This window comes from Gorilla gorilla, chromosome 20, assembly GCF_029281585.2.
Source record: "Gorilla gorilla gorilla isolate KB3781 chromosome 20, NHGRI_mGorGor1-v2.1_pri, whole genome shotgun sequence".
In the NCBI taxonomy this organism is placed as follows: domain Eukaryota; kingdom Metazoa; phylum Chordata; class Mammalia; order Primates; family Hominidae; genus Gorilla; species Gorilla gorilla.
Window position 1 is genome coordinate 55,584,273 of NC_073244.2, and position 21,251 is coordinate 55,605,523.

At 43.4% G+C, this 21,251-nt stretch overlaps 1 protein-coding gene and 1 pseudogene across 3 annotated transcripts; one reads left to right on the top strand and one right to left on the bottom strand.

Moving 5' to 3' along the window:
* The first annotated feature begins 962 nt into the window (after window positions 1-962).
* ZNF284 (zinc finger protein 284) lies at window positions 963-18,388 on the top strand. Of its 3 annotated transcripts, none has more exons than XM_004060907.5 (5): window positions 963-1,137; window positions 5,171-5,254; window positions 9,863-9,989; window positions 10,841-10,933; window positions 14,509-18,388. In XM_004060907.5, the coding sequence occupies exons 2-5, from the start codon at window positions 5,240-5,242 to the stop codon at window positions 16,053-16,055; spliced, it is 1,782 nt and encodes a 593-aa protein (XP_004060955.3). In that variant the 5' UTR covers window positions 963-1,137; window positions 5,171-5,239; the 3' UTR covers window positions 16,056-18,388. The 3 variants fall into 3 exon arrangements, with proteins under 3 accessions (XP_004060955.3, XP_063557492.1, XP_018871744.3); XM_063701422.1 differs by lacking the exon at window positions 963-1,137 and adding an exon at window positions 2,420-3,468; XM_019016199.4 differs by lacking the exon at window positions 963-1,137 and having other exon boundaries at window positions 2,420-5,254.
* LOC129528974 (uncharacterized) lies at window positions 14,008-14,098 on the bottom strand (annotated as a pseudogene).
* Window positions 18,389-21,251: the final 2,863 nt, after the last annotated feature.

The window sequence follows — 21,251 nt, forward strand, 5'->3', positions numbered from 1 at the left end:
ACCATAAACCACAAATGACATCTCCAATCAGAAACATTCCAACCATAAGATAAACCCCTCCCTTACCAGTGACATGCCAGCCCCGAGATAACCTCCCTTCCATTGGAGAGATGTCAGTCCCAAGATAACTTCCCCTCCAACCAGAGATATTCCAACCCCACAACAGACTTCTCCCCAATACAGAAACATTCTAAGCCTGTGGTAAGCTCTCTCTCCCTAAAGCCAATACAGACTCTTAGTCCGTAAGAGAGAGCGCTCCTGACTGCAATCGGCCAGAAGCCCCTCTCAGGTTTATTCTCCAAAACGAACCTGTCTTTGACTGTTGAGCCGCTTTTCGTGTTTTTTTTTTTCTCTTTAACTCTTACAGCCCTCTTAAACACTTAAACTGTGGTTGTTTTTCTTGCCAAACCAGTGGTACAACAGTGTCTGGTTGTACCAGGGGCTGGTGCCCCACTCAATGCCTCTCCCAAACCATTTTTCCCAGCCCATTATTTAAGCTCTTAGATTTAGCCTCATACTGTTAGCGTCTAGTGTATTAGCCTTTCAGCCATCTCCTGACCGCTCCACAGTCACTCCCCGCTAACTCCTTGAAGATTGTATCTCCTTGCTTTGTTCTCTTTCAGTAACACTCCTGTCATCATGGGAGGCGTGTAGACTTCAGGAATTCCTGACTATTCAATATTTTCTCTCGAGGACGCAGGGAGAGGGAAGGACCACTCTCAGGGCCACAGTCCATATTCCAAACCAGGCGCTCGGGTCTATGGGATTCATTCCTCGTGGGCATTGCAGGAAGTGTAGTCAAAGAGCACCGCGGAGTCCCACGCTTCCCGCCGGAAGGTGATACTGTAGAACGTCTCCTTTGAGATTCAAGGAAGTGTAGCGCAGGAGATCTGTTGAATGACGAGCAAGTAGGCTCAGGAGGGCGTATCCGGGGAATTCTGGGAAATGTAGTTCACACGCTGCGCGGGGTAGGGGCACTTCCGCTCCCGGGGGGTGAGGTTGCTGCAGTGCATTCGGTGGTAGTTTGGTGTCAGTCCTGTGTCTTGTCGGTCCTTCTAAACGTGTCCCCTTACGATGCTGGCTCGCAACCACCTGGAAGTTGACTAAGGGGAGAAGGAGTCTCGTTGGAAAACGGAGGTTTGGAGGGACAACGGCCTCTCTTTTCGTTCTTGTCAGCGGAGCCTTCTTGGTCTTGGGGCTGTCCTCGCGTCCCCGGGGATGAGGCTGGGGGTTGGGACTTGGTCGGAACGCGTCTCGCCTGGTTTGAGGGTTTTGGGGGCTCTCAGCTCGCTCAGTCCGCCTCCCTCCATCCCACCTGTGAGGCTACTTTCTTACAGTTTAAGGTTGGGATGTTATTAATCTCCCTGTACCTCCCACTGCTGTTCTTTAAAATGGGGACTTTAGGACCATCCTAATGAAATCGTTTTGGGAACTGGAAGAGGTAACACAAATGAAAGCCTTAAAGCAGCCCCTCCCTTAGTGACTGGTGGTCTCTTCTTCGTGTTAATTTCTCACGAAGCCTGTCAGGTCCCCGGGTGGGGTCAGAGCTCCATCTACAGGGACCCCCGCCCTTGTCTCTGATTCCTGCAGGACGCTGGGTGATCCTGGACGCTTCTGACCTCTTTTTAGGAAGGCGAGGGTTGTTTCCACTTCCACGAAGGGAGAGGAACATTTAACTTTTATGCCGGACGGCAACGCGGTCAGGGTGTTTCACAGCTTTCTCCTTCCCCAGCCTGATTCTCAAAAAGAGCTGCAGGGAGGGACTTCTTGGCTACTGAGGGCAAAGCTCCACGAGAGTGGTCCTTGGCTTTTTTTCTTTTACAGAGATGCTCACCCCAACCAAGAGTGTAGGATGTGTCCTCAGCCATGGGTGTTGATAATAATTAAGCCTCAATTGGTAACTTTATCCCAAGAGCTTTATACAAGTAATCACATTTTCGCCACACCGTGACTCTGTGGAGAGGTACTACTTTTTTCAGTTTTAAAGATGAGTGAGATACAAAGGAGCAGGAGTTATCTGAGAATAGTCACCTAAGCAGTAAGAGGTGGAGCTGCGGTTGAAACCTGGGCATTACAGGTCAGAGCCTTAGTTGATAATCTTTTGGATACATTCTCATTGAGGCAGAGGAACTAGCTGGAATCTGGTGGGGAAAGCAAGCTAGGACTTGATTGAAGGGAGCCTTGAGAGCAAGGCTCATGGGCTTGGACTGTTCTGGGAGTTTATCAACTATTTCATTCATTAGAACTATTTCATTTATTACAAATATTTCACTTGTTATGCAACGGTATCCTTGTGGAGCGTTCAGAAATTGGAGAAATACGAGTAGTACAAGTTTATAATTACCCATGAATCCAGCATGTAAAGATAGTAACTGTTAAACTTCGGGTGCATTTTTTTTTTTTTTTTTTTTGAGACAGAGTCTCGCTGTGTTGCCCAGGCTGGAGTGCAGTGGCACGATCTCGGCTCACTGCTAACTCCGCCTCCCAGGTTCACGCCATTCTCCTGCCTCAGCCTCCTGAGTAGCTGGGACTACAGGCGCCCGCCACCACGCCCGGCTAACTTTTTTGTAGTTTTAGTAGAGATGGAGTTTCACCGTGTTAGCCAGGATGGTCTTGATCTCCTGACCTCATGATCCACCAGCCTCGGCCTCCCAAAGTGCTGGGATTACAGGCGTGAGCCACCGCACCCAGTGCATTTCTTTTTGGTCTTTCTTTGGCATATTTGCATATTTATTTATAAACATTTAAACAAAATTTTATGATTAAAAAATGTGTTTTCCCTTATGTGTTTAACTATGGAAATTTGGAAACACTGCCAAGAGGGAAATAGCTAGTGAGCTTACATGTTATATCATGCTCATCCTAATTTATCTCATTGTTATCTCATTTTTTTTTTGGTAAATGTTTCCTGATATTGGCCGGGCACGGTGGCTCATGCCTGTAATCCCCGCACTTTGGGAGGCCGAGGTGGGCGGATCACCTGAGGTCGGGAGTTTGAGACCAGCCTGACCATCATGGAGAAACTCCATCTCTACTAAAAATATAAAATTAGCCAGACATGGTGACGCATGCCTGTAATCCCAGCTACTCGGGAGGCTGAGGCAGGAGAATCGCTTGAACCCGGGAGGCAGAGGTTGCAGTGAGCCAAGATTGCACCATTATACTCCAGCCTGGGCAACAAGAGCGAAACTGTATCCTCTGCCTCCCGGTCTCAAAAAAAAAAAAAAAAAAAAAAATTAACATTTTATTTTCATATCATTTGAAACCTATAGAAAAATTGCAAAAATAGTGTTAGAAATTCTCATATACTCTTTACCCAAATTTGCCAAATGTTTACATTTTTCCTGTTTGCTTTGTTCTTGCTGATCACCCAGATACCACCAGGAACATACCTGTAGCCAGAGACAGTTGCTTGTAGCTTTCTGCAGCAAAGAAGCCCACATTTCAAGATAATTGTGGGGTGTCTTGGTAAGAGGTGTTTAGAAAGGGCTGGTTATAGAGTTTCACATAACATGCTAGATACTATTAGATATTATACTGGCTAGGCATGGTGGCTCATGTCTGTAATTGTAGCACTTTGGGAGGCCGAGGCAGGTGGATCACTTGAGGCCAGGAGTTCAAGACCAGCCTGGCCAACATGGAGAAACCCCATCTCTACTAAAAATACAAAAATTAGCTGATTTGTTCACTGTGAAGTTACTTTTTTAAAATTTGAGGGGGCGTGCGCCTGTAATCCCAGCTATTAGGGAGGCTGACGCATAAGAATCATTTGAACCTGGGAGGCAGAGGCTGCAGTGAGCTGAGGTGGCGCCCCTGCACTCTGATCTGGATGACAGAGTGAGACTCTGTCTCAAAAAAATAATTAAATATTATATTAAATAATATTGTTATCTATTACATATCACATCTGTTAAAAAGCTAATAATAGTAGTTGTAGTGTCATTTATTAGATAGTGTTGGATACCATATTACATAACGTTGTTATCTAATCTGCAGCTTCCATATTTAAATTTATTCAGTTTCTTCTTTTGGTCCTTATAACTATCCCTTGCCCCACTTTTTACCTGTAACCCCATTCAAAGTCCAGTTTTATGCATTGTCTTTATTGTCACATTTCTATACTTTTGTTTAATCTAGAAGGATTCCACAGCCTTTGTCTTTTATATGCATGGTTTTTTGAAGAGTATAGGCAAGTTGTTTTGCAGAAAGACATTCATTTGGGGTTTGTCTGGTAAATTTCATGTTTACGTTTAGATTATGCATGATTGGCAGGGATACCATAGTAGTGGTGAGGTGTCCTTTTCATTGCAACCTAACAGTGTCCAAATGATGTTGGTTTGTCCCTTCACTGGTGATCTCAACTTTGTTCACTTGGCCAAGACGAAGTCTTTCAGATTTGTCCACTGTGAAGTTACTTTTTTTTAATTTTGAAAATAATAAAGTTCCTTATGGGGAGATACATGATTAGTGGACATTCTACTGTAAAGAAGAGTTTCCATTTCTCCCCCATTTATTCATTCCTTCATTCAACTATAAATATTCTATTGATATGGACTCAGAATTCAGTCTTACTGATTTCAATGACATGTAGATTAACAATTATTTTTTCCAATTCTATCAAGATGTATTTCACATATAGCTTTCACCCATTTCAGGCATGGAACTCAGTGATTTTTAGGAATTTTGTGAAGTGGAATAACCATGATCATGATTCAGTTTAGATCATTTTTATCTCCCAGTTGGACTCCTTGTGCCCATTTACAGTTAAACCTCATTCTCACCTCAAATGTGAAGCAACTACTAATCTACTTTCTCTATGATACATTTGCCTATTCTGAACATTTCATATAAATGCGATCACACAGTCCATGGGTTTTTGTGACTGGCTTCTTTCATTTAACATAATGTTTCCAGGGTTCATGCATGTTGTAGCATGAGTCAATATTTCATTTCTTTAAATTTCCAAGTAAGATTTCATTGTATGGATAGGCGACAATTTGTCCATTTACCCATAGGAACGCATTTTGGTTGTGTGCAATTTTGGGTTATTATGAATAATGCCCCTGTGAACATTCAAGGGCTAATTCACAACACATGTTCGTACTGTTGGGTGGCATCCTTGACCACCCCTTCATGCCTCTTTTTTTTTGCCCTCCATGGCACGTTTCAGGCACAATTCTGTCTTCCCTTGAACTGCATAACTGGAGAACTCTGCAAATTCCCCAAAGGAGGAGGAAAAATGACCATGTTCAAGGTGAGTAAGTCTGGTCTCTTTTGCTGTTCAGATTCTGTTTTGCTACTTAAGATTGTCACGTGTTTTTCTCAGTCTTGGGAAGACTCAAGGAGAACAACAGTTATTTGTGCACCTGTTGTGTGCCAGATGCTTCCTTGTTTCTTTTGTGTTGAATTTGCGTTTGGATTTGATTGTGTTTACTTTTACCATTATTTATGTTATGAGTAGAAATTTAGTGGGAAGGAACAATTCTCCCATTTCACTACATCTTTTCTCACTAATTAGGCATTTTTATTTTCTCATGCTATTCCTCATGTATATTCATAACTGTATTTGTATTGATACTTATCTAATTTAAATTGTGTTCTTTTTGTTTAATATTATGTAATATTCATTATTTATGGTTGCATCATGTTCCCATTGAATTGATGCTCCTTTTTTTTTTTTCCTCGAGACAGAGTCTTGCTCTGTCGCCCAGACTGGAGTGTGGTGGCGCAATCTTGGCTCACTGCAACCTCCGCCTCCCGGGTTCAAGCGATTCTCCTGCCCCAGCCTCTCAAGTAGCTGGGATTACAGGCGCTCACCACCACACTTGGCTAATATATGTATTTTTAGTAGAGACGGGGTTTCACCATGTTGGCCAGGCTGGTCTCGAACTCCCGGCCTCAAGTGATCTGCCTGCCTCGGCCTCCCAAAGTGCTGGGATTACAGGTGTGCACCACTGCACCTGCCGATGTTTCTTTTTAACTACTTTATACTCACAGGCACTAGGAGCTCAGTTTTGAAAGAGTACTTTTGACATGTGCCACGTTGGTTGTTTTGTAGATAAAATATCCACATGTGGCATGGCACAGCAGGCTGTAACTGTGGCTTCACACAAGGATTTCTGGAGATTTTCACATAGGAAGAGCTAGCTTTTGTTTTCCCCATGCTTAAGTCATGCATTGTGTGTATTTTATTTACTGGTCTTTTCTTATTCCTTTATGTATTAAGGAGTTTGACCAAAATGTAGCATCCTGGGCTGCACATATATCGGTTTCAGTGAATCTTGCCAGTTGCTCCAGCAACATTTAGCAATTCAGTCTCAACTTTGTTTGATAATGCCCAGGGTTCTCGTACTTGAACCCTGGATGTAATCATTTTTCTGTCTTTTTTTTTTTTTTTTTTTTTTTTTAGTTTTTTAGTTTTGGTAGCTTTAGTTTCAAATGTCCATGATATCAGAAGATTCTCTAGTCACTGTGTTCTATTCCTTTGTTTGTTCCTCAGAACAGCTGAACGATGAAATTCTCAGCCTCATCTTCCTCTTAAATATGTGAAATATGAGAAAGCTGCTGAGGTTCAGAGAGGAAACCCAGGGTCGGCATGTTAGCTATTTTGCTAAATTGAAAGAGAGAGAGAAGAAGAAAGAGGATTCTCCATTGAAGGACCTATGCCTTCTGGTATGGGTGTCTGGAGTGCCCTCTTGAGTGATGACAACCACTGGTGACATAGCTCCTCCCTGACCCCTCCTCGGGGGTCCTCTTCTCTTCCTGTTGTGCCACCTCCTCAGGTGCACCTAGTACTCCAGGCACCAAAGGACAGTGATTGCTACACTCATTATAGAAAATCTTTAAATTCCTAATGGCAAAGATGGCTTATAGAGTGTTAGCAGGGAATATAACAGCCTAAGGTGAAAATATTTACAACTTTGATATCTAAAAAAGACATAATCCGAAATAAGAATCTTATGTACAGAATGGAGAAAAAAATTCAAAGGAATATGAATAAAGGACATTAATACATTAATTGGTAAGTTTTAGAGAAGAAATAGAAGTGGCCAATACATATTTGAAAAGGTGATAGTATTATTTATATTCAAATACATGGGATTAATAAGGTGAATTCTCTCTAATGAGATTATCAAAATCACAGGAAACTTGATAATCTGCTTTTGGCTATTTTAAGAAAAACCAGGGTAATATATCCCCTTGAAAGATTTTGGAGTTTGAGAAAAAATTGAGATCTGACATATATGATCACAATTTTAAACATTCTTATTTTTTGACACTTTAATTTTCATTTGAAATTATTGTATTATAGTTTATTCTTATTCTTTAGAGACAGAGTTTTGCTCTGTTGCCCCGGATAGAGTACAGTGATGTAAGTGTAGCCCACTGCAGGCTTGAACCCCTGGGGTCCAGATCTTCCTGCCCCAGCCTACCAAGTAGCTAGGACTACAGGCACGCACCACGATGCCTGGCTAGTTTTAAAAATTTCTAAAGATGGTGTCTTGCTGTGTTGCCTAGTCTGGTCTTGAACTCTTGAATTCAAGCAATCCCGCCACCTTAGCCTCTTAAAGCACTGGGATTACAGGTGTGAATCACTGCACCTGGTTTGAAATTATTAAATTAAATTAAATTATTATTTTATTTTATTTCTTTTTTGAAATAGAGTCTTGCTCTGTTGCCCAGGCTGGAGTGCAGTGGCGCAATCTTGGCTCACTGCAACCTCCGCCTCCTGGGTTCAAACGATTCTTCTGTATCAGCCTCCCAAGTGTCTGGGATTATAGTCACGTGCCACCATGCCCGGCTAATTTTTGTATATTTTGTAGAGACAGAGTTTTGCTATGTTGCCAAGGCTGGTCTCGAACTCCAGAGTCAAATGATTTGCTTGTCTCGGCCTCCAAAAGTGCTGGGATTACAGGCATGAGCCACCATACCTGGCCAAAATTATTTTCAATGATCAGACGGGAGAGTAAGGTCCACATACATGATTTTCTTTGCAGGATTGGTATTAATGAAAACTACATAAAATTAAATATTCATTATTTAGAATAAAGATAGATCATCAGTTCCCTGTAACAGTATGCAGACATGAAATGAAACAGATAACTATAATGAAAGTTATAATAAAAAATCCAAAGAAATACGAATAAAGGACATTACCAGCCAGGTGCGGTGGCTCACGCCCATATTCCCAGCACTTTGCGGGGCCGAGGTGGGCAGATCACCTGAGGTCGGGAGTTCGAGACCAGCCTGACCAACATGGAGAAACCCCATCTCCGCCGGGTGTGGTGGCTCATGCCTGTAATCCCAGCACTTTGGGAGGCCGAGGCAGGCGGATCACGAGGTGAGGAGATCGAGACCATCCTGGCTAACATGATGCAACCCCGTCTCTACTAAAAATACAAAACATTAGCCGGGTGTGGTGGTGGGCACCTGTAGTCCCAGCTACTCGGGAGGCTGAGGCAGGAGAATGGTGTGAACCCAGGAGGCGGAGCTAGCAGTGAGCCCAGATCGTGCCACTGCACTCCAGCCTGGGGACAGAGTGAGACTCCGTCTCAAAAAAAAAAAAAAAAACAACAGCAAAAAAAGAGAAACCCCATCTCTATTAAAAATACAAAACTAGCTGGGCATAGTGGCGCATGCTTGTAATCCCAGCTACTCAGGAGGCTGGGGCAGGAGAATTGCTTGAACTGGGGAGGCGGAGGTTGCCGTGAGCTGAGTTTGCGCCATTGCGCTCCAGCCTGGGCAACAAGAGCGAAACTCCGTCTCAAAAAAAAGACAAAAAGGTAATAAAATTAACTAATGTTAATTAAATACCTAGTCTGTGCCACAGACTTTCCCCATTTATATTCTCTTGCTTATTCCTGGAGAAAACTGATGTGACAGTCTTTATACAGAAAGGAAACGAATGCATGTAGGCAAACTTACCCACGGTCACGCGGCTGGGAAGGCAAAGGCACAGAGCCTTGGGATTGAGCCTTGTGAGTGAGCACACACACTCAGTGTGATCATAGGCACACTGGCTGCAGATCATGACATTCAATGCTGCAATTAATATATGTAGTTTGTGTCTTGAATACAGAGGACCCACTCCATGGCTGTCCCACACAGATCACCGTAAACTTGTTAGTTTGGCAGATATTAAAAAAAATGGGCCGGGTGTGGTGGCTCATGCCTGTAATCCCAGCGCTTTGGGAGGCCGAGGCCGGCAAATCGCCTGAGGTCGGGAGTTCGTGACCAGCCTGGCCAACATGGTCTCTACTAAAAATACAAAATTAGCTGGGCATGGTGGCAGGTGCCTATAATCCCAGCTATTCAGGAGGCTGAGGAAGGAGAATTGCTTGAATCCAGGAGGCAGGGGTTGCAGTGAGCTGAAATTGCGCCACTGCACTCCAGCCTGGGCGACAGAGCGAGACTCTGTCTCAAAAAATAAAAAGAAAGAAAGAAAGAAAGAAAAATGATTACATCCAGGGTTCAAGTACGAGAACCCTGGGCATTATCAAACAAAGTTAAGACTGAATTGCTAAATGTTGCTAGAGCAACTGGCAAGATTCATTGAAACCTATATATGTGCAGCCCAGGATGCTGCATTTAGAGTCCTAGAGGGTTACTTACAGGGAGACTTAATAAGTGCACAAAGTAAACCTATAGGACTTTTTCATCATTGCACTTCTGGTGGAGCTCTGGAAAATCAGTGTGTGTCATTGCGAGGATACAGAGAGAATGAATGGGAAATCTGTACGTTGACCTACATCTTTCAAGATCCACAGCAACTTCTCACCCATCCCCTTCACTTGCTCATTGCCACCCTTCTCCCAGGAATCACTGGTCATGAGATTGAGATTGCATACGTTTGATGTTGTAGGAGGCAGTGACCTTCAAGGATGTGGCTGTGGTCTTCACCGAGGAGGAGCTGGGGCTGCTGGACGTTTCCCAGAGGAAGCTGTATCGAGATGTCATGCTGGAGAACTTCAGAAACCTGCTATCAGTGGGTGAGCACAGGCACCCTCTGTAATGGAACATCAGGCCCCAGGAATGGCTTTGTATCCTAGGGTATTTGTGTTAGTTTGTTCTTATGCTGCTATGAAGAAATACCCAAGACTGGGTAATTTATAAAGAAAAGACATTTCATTGACTCACAGTTCTGCATGGCTGGGAAGGCCTCAGGAAACTTACAGTCATAGTAGAAAGCCAATGGGAAGAAAGGCACCTTTTTCACAGTGCAGCAGGAAGAAGTGCCAAGCAAAGGGGGAAAGGCCCCTTATAAAACCATCAGATAGGGCCGGGCGCGGTGGCTCATGCCTGTAATCCCAGCACTTTGGGAGGCCAAGGCGGGCAGATCACGAGGTTGGGAGATGGAGACCATCCTGGCTAACACGGTGAAACCCCGTCTCTACTAAAAATACAAAAAAAATAGCCAGGCGTGGTGGCGGACGTCTGTAGTCCCAGCTACTCAGGAGGCTGAGGCAGATAAATGGCGTGAACCCGGGAGGCGGAGCTTGCAGTGAGCCGAGATCGCGTCACTGCACTCCAGCCTGGGCGACAGAGCGAGACTCCATCTCAAAAAAAAAAAAAAAAACACATAAATAAAACCATCAGATCTCGTGAGAACTCATCCACTATCACGAGAACAGCATGGAGGAAACTGCCCCCATGATTTAATTACCTCCCACCAGCTCCCTCTTATGACATGTGGGGATTATGGGAACTACAATTCAAGATGAGATCTGGGGACACCGCCAAACCATATCAGCGTTCAAGTTCGAGTGTGCAGTGAGAACCTAAATTTCTAGTACATTTTACCTAAGATGTATTGGGATTAAGCATTTGACTTTGTTCACAGGGCATCAACCTTCCCACCGAGATACTTTTCACTTCCAAAGAGAAGAAAAGTTTTGGATCATGGAGACAGCAACCCAAAGAGAAGGGAATTCAGGTAAGAACCAAGCAACCATGCATCCTTGTACGCGACCCTTCTATCTGTTTTACTTCTGTCCATTGCCCAACTCCATTGCCCTGGTGTAAATGGCCAAACCTGTTTCCTGGATTCTTACCTCCTTCCTGCTGGTTGTCCTGCTCCCCCACCCCCTCTTCCCACCCTGACATCTGTTTTCCTCATAGCAGCCAAAGTGATCCTTAGGGAATGTAAGTCAGATTGCCATTCCTCAGCTTAAAAGCCTTTATGGCTTCTTATTTGTGTTAATGTTACAACTGCTTTAAGTGCCTTTTAGAGACCCTTGATCTGCTCTTCATCCGCCACTGCCTCTCTGACTGCATCTCCATTTTCCAGTCATGTTGTACTCCCTGCTGTTTCTCCATCCTGCCAAGGACACTGTATTGCCTGTTGCTGTCACCCAGTGACCACACACTTAGCAGATTAAACAACAAACAATTATCTTTCTGTTCTTCAGTCCTGAAGTCTGACACATCTCACTGGACAAAAATCAGGGTGTCCCTAGGGCTTTGTTCCTGTCTAGATGTTCTTGGGGAGAAGCCTTCACTTTAGTTTACCAATCCCTAGGCACTGTCCACACTCCTTGGCTCTTGTCTCCCTTCCTCCATCTTCAAAAGCAGCTACATTGCATCTCTAACCATTCTTCCGTAGTCATGCTGCCACCCTTCTTAAGCCTCTGTTTTCCACCTTTCGGGTCCCTTGCGATTGGATTGGTCACTCCTGCATAATCTAGAATGACCTTCGTACTCTCTCTTTAGCTGACTAGTGACCTTAATTGCATCTGCAGCCTTAATATCTCTTGCTATATAACATAACAGGTTCATAGGTCCTGGGAATTGGATGTGGACGTCTTTCAAGGACCATTGTTCTGTCTACTACAGAAGCTTCTGTCTTAGAGTTTATACGTGCTCTTCTTTCTGATTGGAATACTCTTTCACCTCAAGACCTTCTGATCCTTCCTTTATTCTGGTCTCTATTCAGTTTTAATATCATGAGAAAGGCCTTCTCTGACCACTCTATTTAAAATATTAGCCAGGCGTGGTGGCTCACACCTGTAATCCCAGCACTTTGGGAGGCTGAGGCAGGCAGATAGCATGAGGCCAGGAGTTTGAGACCAGCCTGGCCAGCATGGCAAAACCCTGACTCTACTAAAAATACAAAAATTAGCTGGGTGTGGTAGCACAGTCCTGTAATCCCAGGTACTCAGGTGGCTGAGGCTCGAGAATCACTTGAACCCAGGAGCCAGAGGTTATAGTGAGCTGGGATTGTGCCACTACACTCTAGCCTGGGTGACAGAGTGAGACTCTGTCTCAAAAAATAAATAAAGGAATATATATATATATATATAGAATGGAATACCATCCTATCTTTACCCTTCTGGTGTTGTCTTATACTGTGTCTTATATATTTCTATTTAGCTGTCATCTCTACCCACTGGAATGGAATGTCTTAAGAGGAGGACTTTTAGCTGTTCAATTTTTATTTTAAGATTCAGGGGGTACATGTGCAGGTTTGTTACCTGGGTATATTGTGTGATGCTGAGGTTTGCATTGCAGATGATTCTGTCCACCCAGGTACTGAGCACAGTACCCAATAGTGGTGGCAGGATAACCTTCAGGTTTCAAGGCTATGTGTACTGGTGTTAGAGGTAATAGTGATGGGCTGGGTGGGCCAGTCCGGAGGCCCCCACATGTTGTGTGCAGGTGAGTGTCAGCGGTGATGGTGGCAGCAGGCTTGTAGGACCTGTCCTCAGATCACTAGGAGGAGTACACAGATGCCAGTGGTGGTGATCAGGGCAGGGAAATCCTTAGGTCTCCAGACAGCATGCTTGGGCACCTGTGGCAGGGTTCTGGGTCTGTTGTAAAGCTCCCTGCATGGTACATACTCACGCCTGGGGCAACCAACATGGCAGGGTGATCTCAACAGCCCCAGGTGGTATGCTTAGGTAGTGGAGGAATGACGCCAGGCCAGGTGAGCCTGTCCTCAGGCCTTTCAGTGGTGCAGGCAGATATAGGCTGTGGTGGAAGAGGCAGCATGATCCCTAGGTCCCCAGATGGCATGCTCCAGCACTGGCAGCACACAAGCTGGGTCTTTGTCAGGTCTTCTGTTTGTGCACACGTGTGCCTGAGGCAACACAGGGTAGAGCAATCCCCAGGTCCCTCTGTGTCATGCTCTGGCACTGAGATGGGCAGTACCAAGTGAAGTGGGCTTGTCCTGTGCACAGGCACAGGTTGTGGTGGGCAGTGCAAGGGACTCCCCATGCCTTTAGGAGGTGTGCTTGGGTGGCAGTGGCAGAGTGTGCAGAGAACCTTTCCTCAGAATGAGAACACATATAAGTGTACAGTGGCCCTGCTGCTGGGGGTGAGGTAGCATTGCCGTTAGAGGCAGCAGCCCCAGACAGGCAGCTTTGAAGCTCTGGTGAGTGCACACACTTTGGGTCCCTTTGTACTGCACTGGGGGCAGCCTCCCTGGTGTCCTGCATGGCCCATTCCCCACAGTATGGGACACTGTGGCCTAGATTGCTGGGGACTCTGCCATACTGCTGGGTCTAACAGGCATTCTTGTAATCCTCTGGGTGGATGTGGAGGCATGTCGATGGGGCTTCAGGGATTTGGAGATGCAAAGGCTGTTGGGCCCCAGGGCAAGATGCAGTCTGGTGGGGGTGCGGCTCTCAAAATAGCGCTGTGCCATAGCTGCTTGAGTCTCGGGACGTGTGTGGGTCCCATCATGAGCACCCTCTCTGAGTGCCATTGCGTGGACTCCAGGTAGCCCCCTGTGCTAGTCTCAGGGCCCACAGGGGTCGAGGTCCTCTCTCATGGCTGATTGCTGGAGTCCACAGCGGAAATGTAAACCACTAGGGCTCTCTCACTTACCCTTTCCCAGCACTAGGAGCCTTTCCCGGCTTTCAGGTGATCACGGCCAGAAGGGCTACCTCCCTTCACTCTCCTTTTGTGCTTCGGGTGTTTTCTGTCACTTCTCTGCTGAATTCCAGTGATCCCTCTTAGATGCTATTTGATGTATGAGTATCTATTTGCTTTTTAAATTTTTTAGTAATAAAATATGTAGAACACTTCATGAATTTGCATATCGGCCTTGCGCAGGGGCTGATCATTCCAGTTTTACCATATGTGCTGCTGAAGTGAGCACTACTCATTATTTTGGCTCTTTGTGGAGGACGCAAGCTCTGGGTGTCTTTAGTCAGCCATCTTGAAGTCTTCCTACCCTTAACGTTCCTTCTGATTCATCATATATATAATTTAGTAGTTACATAATATACCATGCAAGATTTTAGACTGACTAGGAAATTGGTAGAAATAGTAACACATTAACTGTATTATATTAATATTTTAAATTAAGTCTTTCATTTCTACCACGTATGAGACATTATGTCGTTCAAAATTGGTTTTGTGACAACAAGAGACCGTGGTGCCCTTGGAAAACACAAACTGTACCTTCTTTGTATTCAGTAAAGTTTCAGGCCATGTCCTAAGTGAAATCCTGAAAACATTGAACAAAGGTTTCACTTACCCACATCTCTTAATTCTGTGTCCTTATAGGAGGCAAGATCCAAACTGAGTTGGAGTCTGTTCCAGAAACAGGACCACATGAAGAGTGGTCTTGCCAGCAAATCTGGGAACAAACTGCAAGTGAGTTAACTAGACCTCAAGACTCCATAAGTAGCTCTCAGTTCTCCACACAAGGTGTTGTCCCCTCCCAGGTTGATGCAGAACTATCTATAATTCACACAGGAGAGACACCTTCTGAGCATGGGAAGTGTAAAAAATTCTTCAGTGATGTCTCCATCCTTGATCTTCATCAACAATTACACTCAGGAAAGATATCCCATACATGTAATGAGTACAGGAAGAGATTTTGTTATAGTTCAGCTCTTTGTATTCATCAGAAAGTTCACATGAGAGAGAAACGCTATAAGTGTGATGTGTGTAGTAAGGCATTTAGTCAGAACTCACAACTGCAAACTCATCAGAGAATCCACACTGGAGAGAAACCATTCAAATGTGAGCAGTGTGGGAAAAGTTTCAGCCGTAGATCAGGAATGTATGTTCATTGCAAATTACACACAGGAGAAAAACCTCATATTTGTGAGGAATGTGGGAAGGCCTTCATTCACAATTCCCAGCTTCGGGAACATCAAAGAATCCATACTGGGGAGAAGCCATTCAAATGTTATATATGTGGTAAGAGCTTCCATAGTAGATCAAATCTTAATAGGCATTCCATGGTCCACATGCAAGAGAAATCATTTAGATGTGATACCTGTAGTAATAGCTTTGGTCAGAGATCAGCACTTAATAGTCATTGCATGGACCACACAAAAGAGAAACTATACAAATGTGAAGAATGTGGAAGGAGCTTCACTTGTAGGCAAGATCTTTGTAAGCATCAGATGGACCATACAGGAGACAAACCATATAATTGTAATGTATGTGGGAAGGGCTTCAGGTGGTCCTCATGTCTTTCAAGACATCAGCGGGTCCACAATGGAGAAACAACATTCAAGTGCGACGGATGTGGGAAGAGATTTTATATGAATTCACAGGGCCATTCACATCAGAGAGCCTACAGAGAAGAAGAACTGTATAAATGTCAGAAGTGTGGGAAGGGCTACATTAGTAAATTTAATCTTGACTTGCACCAGAGGGTCCACACGGGAGAGAGACCTTATAATTGTAAGGAATGTGGAAAGAGCTTCAGGTGGGCCTCAGGTATTTTGAGACATAAGAGACTCCATACTGGAGAAAAACCATTCAAATGTGAAGAGTGTGGGAAGAGGTTTACTGAGAATTCAAAACTTCGTTTCCATCAAAGAATTCACACTGGAGAAAAGCCTTACAAATGTGAGGAGTGTGGAAAGGGATTCAGATGGGCCTCAACTCATCTAACCCATCAAAGACTCCACAGCAGAGAAAAACTATTCCAATGTGAGGATTGTGGGAAGAGCAGTGAGCACACTTCATGCCTTCAAGACCAACAAAGAGACCACAGTGGAGAAAAAACATCCAAATGTGAGGACTGTGGGAAACGCTACAAGAGGCGCTTGAATCTAGATATGATTTTATCATTATTTTTAAATGATATATAATTATTGTCCATATTTATGGGTTACAGCATATTTCAGTACATGTATACAATGTATAATGATCAAATCAGTGTTATTAGCATATCCATCACCTCCTTTATCATTTATTTGTGTTGATCATTTATCATTTCTTTGTGTTTTGAACCTTCAAAAACTGCTGTTCTAGTTATTTGAACATAAGTTATTATTAATTATAGACACCTTTAGTGCTGTGGAACACTAGAACTTGTTCCTTTCATCATCTTACTGTACTTTCATATCTGTTAACCAATCTTTCATCATCCACCCTCTCTCCTACTTTTCCCTTCTAGTAATTGCTATGCCATGCTGCTTCTGCTTTTTTTTTTTTTTATTTTGAGAACAGAGTCTTCCAGGCTTGAGTGTAGTGGCATGATCCTTTCTCACTGCAGCCTCCACCTCCTGGGTTCAAGCGATTTTCCTGCCTAAACCTCCTGAGTAGCGGGGATTACAGGCACGCGCCACCACACCCAGCTAATTTTTGTACTTTTTTTTTTTTTTGAGACAGAGTATCGCTCTGTCGCCCAGTATGGAGTGCAATGGCCTGATCTCGGCTCACTGCAACCTCTGCCTCCTGGGTTCAAATGATTCTCCCTGCCTTGGCCTCCCGAGTAGCTGGGACTACAGGCGCCCGCCATCACACCTGACTAATTGTTGTATTTTTAGTAGAGATGGGGTTTTGCCATATTGGCCAACCTGGACTTGAACTCCTGACTTCAGATGATCCGCCCACCTCGGCCTCCCAAAGTGCTGGGATTACAGGCGTGAGCCACCATACCCACCAGGCCTAAAAATTTTTGTATTTTTAGTAAAGATGGGGTTTCACCACATTGGCCAGGCTAGCCTTGAACTCCCAAACTCAAATGGTCCACCTGCCTTGGCCTCCCAAAGTGCTGGGATTACAGGCATGAGCCACTGTGCCCAGCCAATGCTATGCTGCTTCTATGATGTCAACTTTTTAGCTTCCACATATGTGTAAGAACATGTGGTATTTATCTTTCTGGGCCTGAATTTACATCACTCAACATCATGTTCTCCAAAGCTTATCTTTATCTTGCCATAAATGACAGAATTTTATTATTTTTTTATGGTTAAATAGTGTACCTTTGTGTATGTATGCCACATTTTCTTTACCATTTTCTGTTGATGAACACTTAGATTGGTTCCATATGTTAGCTATTGCAAATAGTACTATAATAAATATAGGAGTGCAGATAGGAGTTCAACACACTGATTTCCTTTCCTTTGGATATACAGCTAGTAGTGGGATTGCTGGATCACTTGAATGCTGATATGCATAAGAGGATCTACACTGGAGAAAAACCATGGAAGTGTGGAGATTGTGGTACATGCTTCAGTCAGGGCTCACATCTTCAAATTCAGTGTCTGTTCTGTAGAGAAACCTTAATAATGTGATATATGTGACAGCAAAGAGTTATAAGGTATGAATATGTTAATTTTAGTAGATACTTCCGAAAAGTATTTCAAACTGGTTGTACCACTATAAACTCTGACCATTATTAGGCAAGAATTGGCTTTTTTTTTTTCTTTTGAGACAGTCTTGCTCTGTCACCCAGACTGGCATGCAGTGGAATGATCACGGCTCCCTGCAGCCTTGACCTCCCAGGCTCAAGAAATCCTTCTGCCTCAGCCCCTCAAAAGCTGGGACTATAGGCATGCAACAACACACCTGGCTAAATTTTTGTTGTAGAGATGGGGTCTCACTATGTTGCCCAAATTGGTCTCAAACTCCCGGGCTCAAGCGATTCTCCCTCCTCAGCCTTCCAAAGTGCTGGGATTACAGGCCTGAGCCATGTGCACAGCATTTTGTTTTGTTTTGTTTTTGAGATGGGGTCTCTCGGTGTTGCCCAGGCTGGATTGCTTATTCACAGATGCAGTTACAGTGCCCTATAGCCTCGAACTCCTGCGCCTAAGTGATCCTCTTGCTTCAACCCCCTGAGAAGCTGGGACTACAGGCATGGACCACCACCCCTGATTGATCTTCTTTAGTTTCTATCAACAAAATAGTACACAGTTTCCACAAACTTGGGAAGGCTAGTATTTTTGGAGGGGGGGTAGAAATCACTAAACAACAAAGAAAATCTGATGAATTGGACAGCATAAAAATATTGGCATAAAGATGAACATAACATAAGCAGAATATTTAAAGCACATACTTTTTATAGAGTGTCTCCCCTGTAATGTCTCTGGTTAAATGAAAGGGTTTCAAATGTGAAGACAACCCTAACCATACTAATTATCTGTAAAAGATGTAGCATTGTCATGGACTCCTTAATAAACATGAAGACTTTAATCCATCTGAAGGTGCATCACATTTCTGAAGTTTCCAACACTGACAGGGTGATGGGCTTATGGATGAAAACTCATGAATGGGAAAAACTCAGCTATCGTTAAAGCCCATATATCTTATTAAAGATATTGGGGCTGTCTCCTAAATCTAGTTAGTGATGAATTTCAAGTCTAGAGCCATCACTGAATCCTTGTCCACATTCATTACACATACGTTTTCTGAGAAAATTGTCTGCTGGTTATGAGAGGTCTTCTCCAGTGCCAAAGTGAGTATAATAACCTTGCTTTCGGCCAGGTGCGGTGGCTCACGCCTGTAATCCCAGCGCTTTGGGAGGCCGAGGTGGGCAGATTGCCTGAGGTCAGGAGTTTGAGACTAGTCTGGCCAACATGGTGAAACCCCGTCACTATTAAAAATACAAAAAAATTAGCTGGGTGTGGTGGTGGCGTGTGCCTGTAATCCCAGCTACTCAGGAGGCTGAGGCAAGGGAATTGCTTGAACCAGGGAGGTGGAGGTTGCAGTGAGCCAAGATCGCGCCACTGCACTCCAGCCTGAGTGACAGAGCGAGACTCCATCTCAAACAATAAAAATAAAAATAAAAGTTAACAAGCTTGCTTTCTTTTATGTGCTCCTTGATTTTGATGGTGATGTGAAATCAAACTGAAGCTGAAAATACAATAATCACATTTATACAGGGCATTTTTCAAGGAAATTTATTGATTTTTACTTTAATAATTTAGTGCCTCACTTTTGTAAGTCTCTTGTAAGTGGCCAGGCATGGTGGCTCACACCTGTAATTCCAGCACTTTGGGAGGCTGAGGCAGAAGGATCACTTGAATCTAAGAGTTTGAGACCAGCTTTTTACAGAGTGTCTCCCCTATAATGTCTCTGGTTAAATGAAAGATTTTCAACTGTGAAGACAACCCTAACCATACTCATATTCTAGTTCCTTTGCCTTTCCATATAAATTTTAGAATAATTTTATACCTACAAAATATCTTGCTGGAATTTTGATAGTAATTATTTTAACCCTGTGTATCAATTTGGGGAGAATGAACATTTTTGCTATATTGAGTCCCACGATCCTCAAACATGGAATGTGTCTCCATTCATTTAATATTGTTGGATTTTCTTCATCAGTGTGTTGTAATTTTCATCTTACAACCCTTGTACATCTTTTGTCAAACTTCCATCTAGGTATGAACTTTGATTTCCATGTGTTCATTGCTAGTATAATATATATAAATTAATTTTGGTATCCTGATCATGTATCCTATGATCATGCTGAATTCACTTATTGTCCAGGCATTCATGGATTGGAAGACTTCACATTTTTGTGATGACAATACTACCCAAACCAATCTACAGTTTTACTGCAATCACTGTCAAAATCCAAACAGCCTTTTTTTTTTTTTTGCAGAAATCAATTCATAAATTCATATGTAATTGTGATGGAGGCAAATATACAAAATCTTTCTTTTTTAAAGGAACATGATGGATGGCTCCCACTTCCCCATTTCGAAACTTACTACCAAGCTATAGTAATGGAATAGAATTGAGAGTCCATAAAGAAACTCATACATCTAAAGTCACTTGATTTTCAAGAAGGATCCAAGACTACTTAATGGAGAAAGCATAGTCTCTTCAGCAAATAATGCTGGGCAAATATATATACATATGCAACATAATGAAGTTAGATCCGCACTTCACACTGTACTTAAAAATTAACTCAAAATGATCAATGACCTAAATATAAGAGGTTAAGCTATACAACTCTTAGAATAAAACATAAAGGTTAATCTTCAAGAATTTTTATTTGGAATGGATTCTTAGATAAGACACCATATGCACAAGCTAAAAAAACCCCACATAAATTGGACTAGAGCAAAAAAAATGCTATGCATACAGAGACATTGTCAAGAGCATGAAAACACCATACAGCATGGCTTCTAGTATCAGAATATATAAAGAACTCTTAGACCAGGTGAGGTGGCTCTCACCTATAATCCCAGCACTTTGGAAGGCTGAGATGGGTGGATTGCTTGAGCCCAGGAGTTTGAGGCCTGCCTGGGCAACATGGCGAAAACCATGTCTCTACAAGAAACAAACAAACAAACAAACAACAACAACAAAAAAAAACAAAGGTAGCCAGGCATAGTGAACCATGCCTGTGGTCCCAGCTACTCAGGAGGCTGAGGCAGAAGGATGGTTTGAGCCTGGGAGGTCAAGGCTGCAGTGGGGCGTGATGTACCATTGCACTCCAGCCTGGGCAACAAAGAGAGACTCTGTTTCTTAAAAAGAAAAGAAAGAAAGAAAGAACTCTTACAACTCAATAACAAGAGGAGAAACCAGCCAATTTTCTAATGGGCAAAGATACAAATAGAAATTTCAGATATACAAGTTACCAACAATTATGTGAAAAGATGCTCAACTATTAGTCATTAGGAAAATGCAAATCAAACCAATAATGAGATGCCATTTTACAACAGCTATGTTAGCTATCATCTTTAAAAATAGAAAATAGCCGATGTGGTGGCAGGCACCTGCAGTCCCAGCTACTTGGGAGGCTGAAGTAGGAGGATCGCTTGAGCCCAGGAGTTTTGAGGTGTAGTGAGCTATGCCCACTGGGTGTCCACACTAAGTCGACATCAACATGGTGATCTCCCAGGAGCAGAGGACTACCAGGTTGCCTCAGGAGAGGTAAACTGGCCCAGGGTGGAAACACAGCAGGTCAGAACTCCCATGCTGATCAGTAGTGAGATGTTGTCTGTGAATAGCCACTGCAATTCTGCCTGCACAACGCAGGGAGACCCCGTTTTCAATTTATACACACACACATATACATATACATATATATTTTATACATACATATA

Coding starts and splice junctions, on each gene's coding strand:
- ZNF284 (XM_019016199.4), top strand. CDS start 4,934: ATGAGTCAATATTTCATTTCTTTAAATTTCCAAGTAAGATTTCATTGT. Junction 9,990..10,840: donor CAGAAACCTGCTATCAGTGG/GTGAGCACAGGC, acceptor CTTTGTTCACAG/GGCATCAACCTTCCCACCGA. Junction 10,934..14,508: donor CCAAAGAGAAGGGAATTCAG/GTAAGAACCAAG, acceptor GTGTCCTTATAG/GAGGCAAGATCCAAACTGAG.